Below are 1,637 nucleotides of genomic sequence, written 5' to 3'. Positions count from 1 at the left end.
TTTCTTTTTCAAAATGTTTCAGGGAGTGTGTGAGTGTGTACCATGTCATGGGTGAATGCGCTGCGGACCCACTTGTCATCATCACCATATATTCAATCTCGAGATGCGGCTGGTATTTTTAAGGCTTTGGCGCGTGTACATTTGATGGGCCCTCCAGGGCAAACTATTAATGAAGGCAGTTTGTCACTCTTACGTCGTGTACGGTGGGAAATGTTAAAGAATGGTACTCCAGAAGAAAAATCACGATTATTGGAAATGATTTTGACATGCTACGCTACTGCGAGTAACTCATATACGTATGATTTCTTAGTTTCTGAGAAGGAGAATCACAAACTCGGTTTAGAACAATTGCAATGCCTTGTGGAAGCTCGACTTGCTGGGGTTCCTATGCGTGCTGCACACTATCGTTACCTTCTCCAATCACCTCAACTCTCACAGTTAAGCCCAAACACTCCGCTTTTACTATTGAGAGAAATGGAGCATTGCGAAGGGACACTTGCAGATGATGATCGTGTGAATGTAAGTGTGGGATTAGCTTCTGCAGGTCATTGGGAGGAAGTCTTGCGTCTCTTACCCCGCACTCGATTCGCAGATATGGTGGAACGAGTAGCGAACGCACAACGTCATGGATGGCGTCAGGCTTGTAAAATTGCTTCACATCTTGAGGATAAAGTGGTGATAAAGGATGAACATCTTTTGGTCGGTGTAACGACAGCCCTTGCAATTCAGTACGGGGTTACACGTAAAGAATCTATTGGGGTTCGAATAAAAGAACTTTTAGAAGCTTACAGTAATCATAGCGGTGGGAAAGCGACACCACGGCGCTCTGTTGAACATTTTCTTTCTTCATCAACTCCAGAAAACTGGTGTTTGGCGCTTGAGATTGTGGAACGTTATAATGGAAAAGTTGAAAGTTCAAAACGAATTCCAGTTGGAAAAGTAATTCCACTATTAAACGCAGCAAATCAATGGGAACGAATACTGCAACTTTACCAAGCAAAACCCCCGATGATTTCTTCCGATGAACTTCAGTTCGCTGAAATTCATAACCATGCACTCCTTGCAATTTCAAAAGGAAATAAATGGGAAAAAGCGTTGACATTTTATGAAACGCAACCGGTCAAAAATATACAAACGCACCTTTTGTTCCTAAAAATGGTACTCTTTGAAAACAAATTCCCTTTTTCTGCAACATGGGCAAAATGTCTAGCAGCTTGTAGTACTATAAATAATCTTGACTACCGTTATGCAGAAAGTCTTGTAGGATATTTGGCCCCCATGGGGAAGTGGTGTGAAGCACTAAAAATAGCGAAACTTGTTTCTAAACGAGCCCCTCGCGTTCTTATTTCAGCGATCGCCGCAGCTGCAACAGCTTCAAAAGACGAAGCTGTATGGGAAACGGCGGTAGAGCTTGGATCGGCACGGCATGGTGTTTCACCGAAACAACTTTGCACTGCAGTGGCGATTGTGGCTTGTTGTACAAGAAACGGTGTCCCTTCTAGAGTTTCAGCTGCTTTAGCCGATGGTCTCCATAATTGTTCGACGTCCCAAGAGCATTTTGACGAGGCAATGTTTCACATGGGACGTTGCATGGCACTTATTTCGAATGGGACCTCAGCAAAAGGGGCGAAGACGGA

General features: G+C 43.8%; 1 protein-coding gene across 1 annotated transcript; it reads left to right on the top strand.

The window, feature by feature from the left end:
* Positions 1–42: 42 nt before the first annotated feature.
* On the top strand, positions 43–1,635 carry TM35_000082240 (uncharacterized protein; the record flags this gene model as incomplete). Its single annotated transcript, XM_029024089.1, has 1 exon — positions 43–1,635. A coding segment is annotated over one exon (1,593 nt), but the record flags the coding sequence as incomplete, so codon positions are not given.
* Between the last annotated feature and the right edge of the window lie 2 nt (positions 1,636–1,637).

The sequence above is a fragment of the Trypanosoma theileri genome (genome assembly GCF_002087225.1).
Source record: "Trypanosoma theileri isolate Edinburgh chromosome Unknown TM35_Tth_8_V1, whole genome shotgun sequence".
Lineage (NCBI taxonomy): Eukaryota > Euglenozoa > Kinetoplastea > Trypanosomatida > Trypanosomatidae > Trypanosoma > Trypanosoma theileri.
The sequence above is the reverse complement of the archived record's forward strand: the minus strand, read 5'-3'. Positions and strand labels throughout refer to the sequence as shown.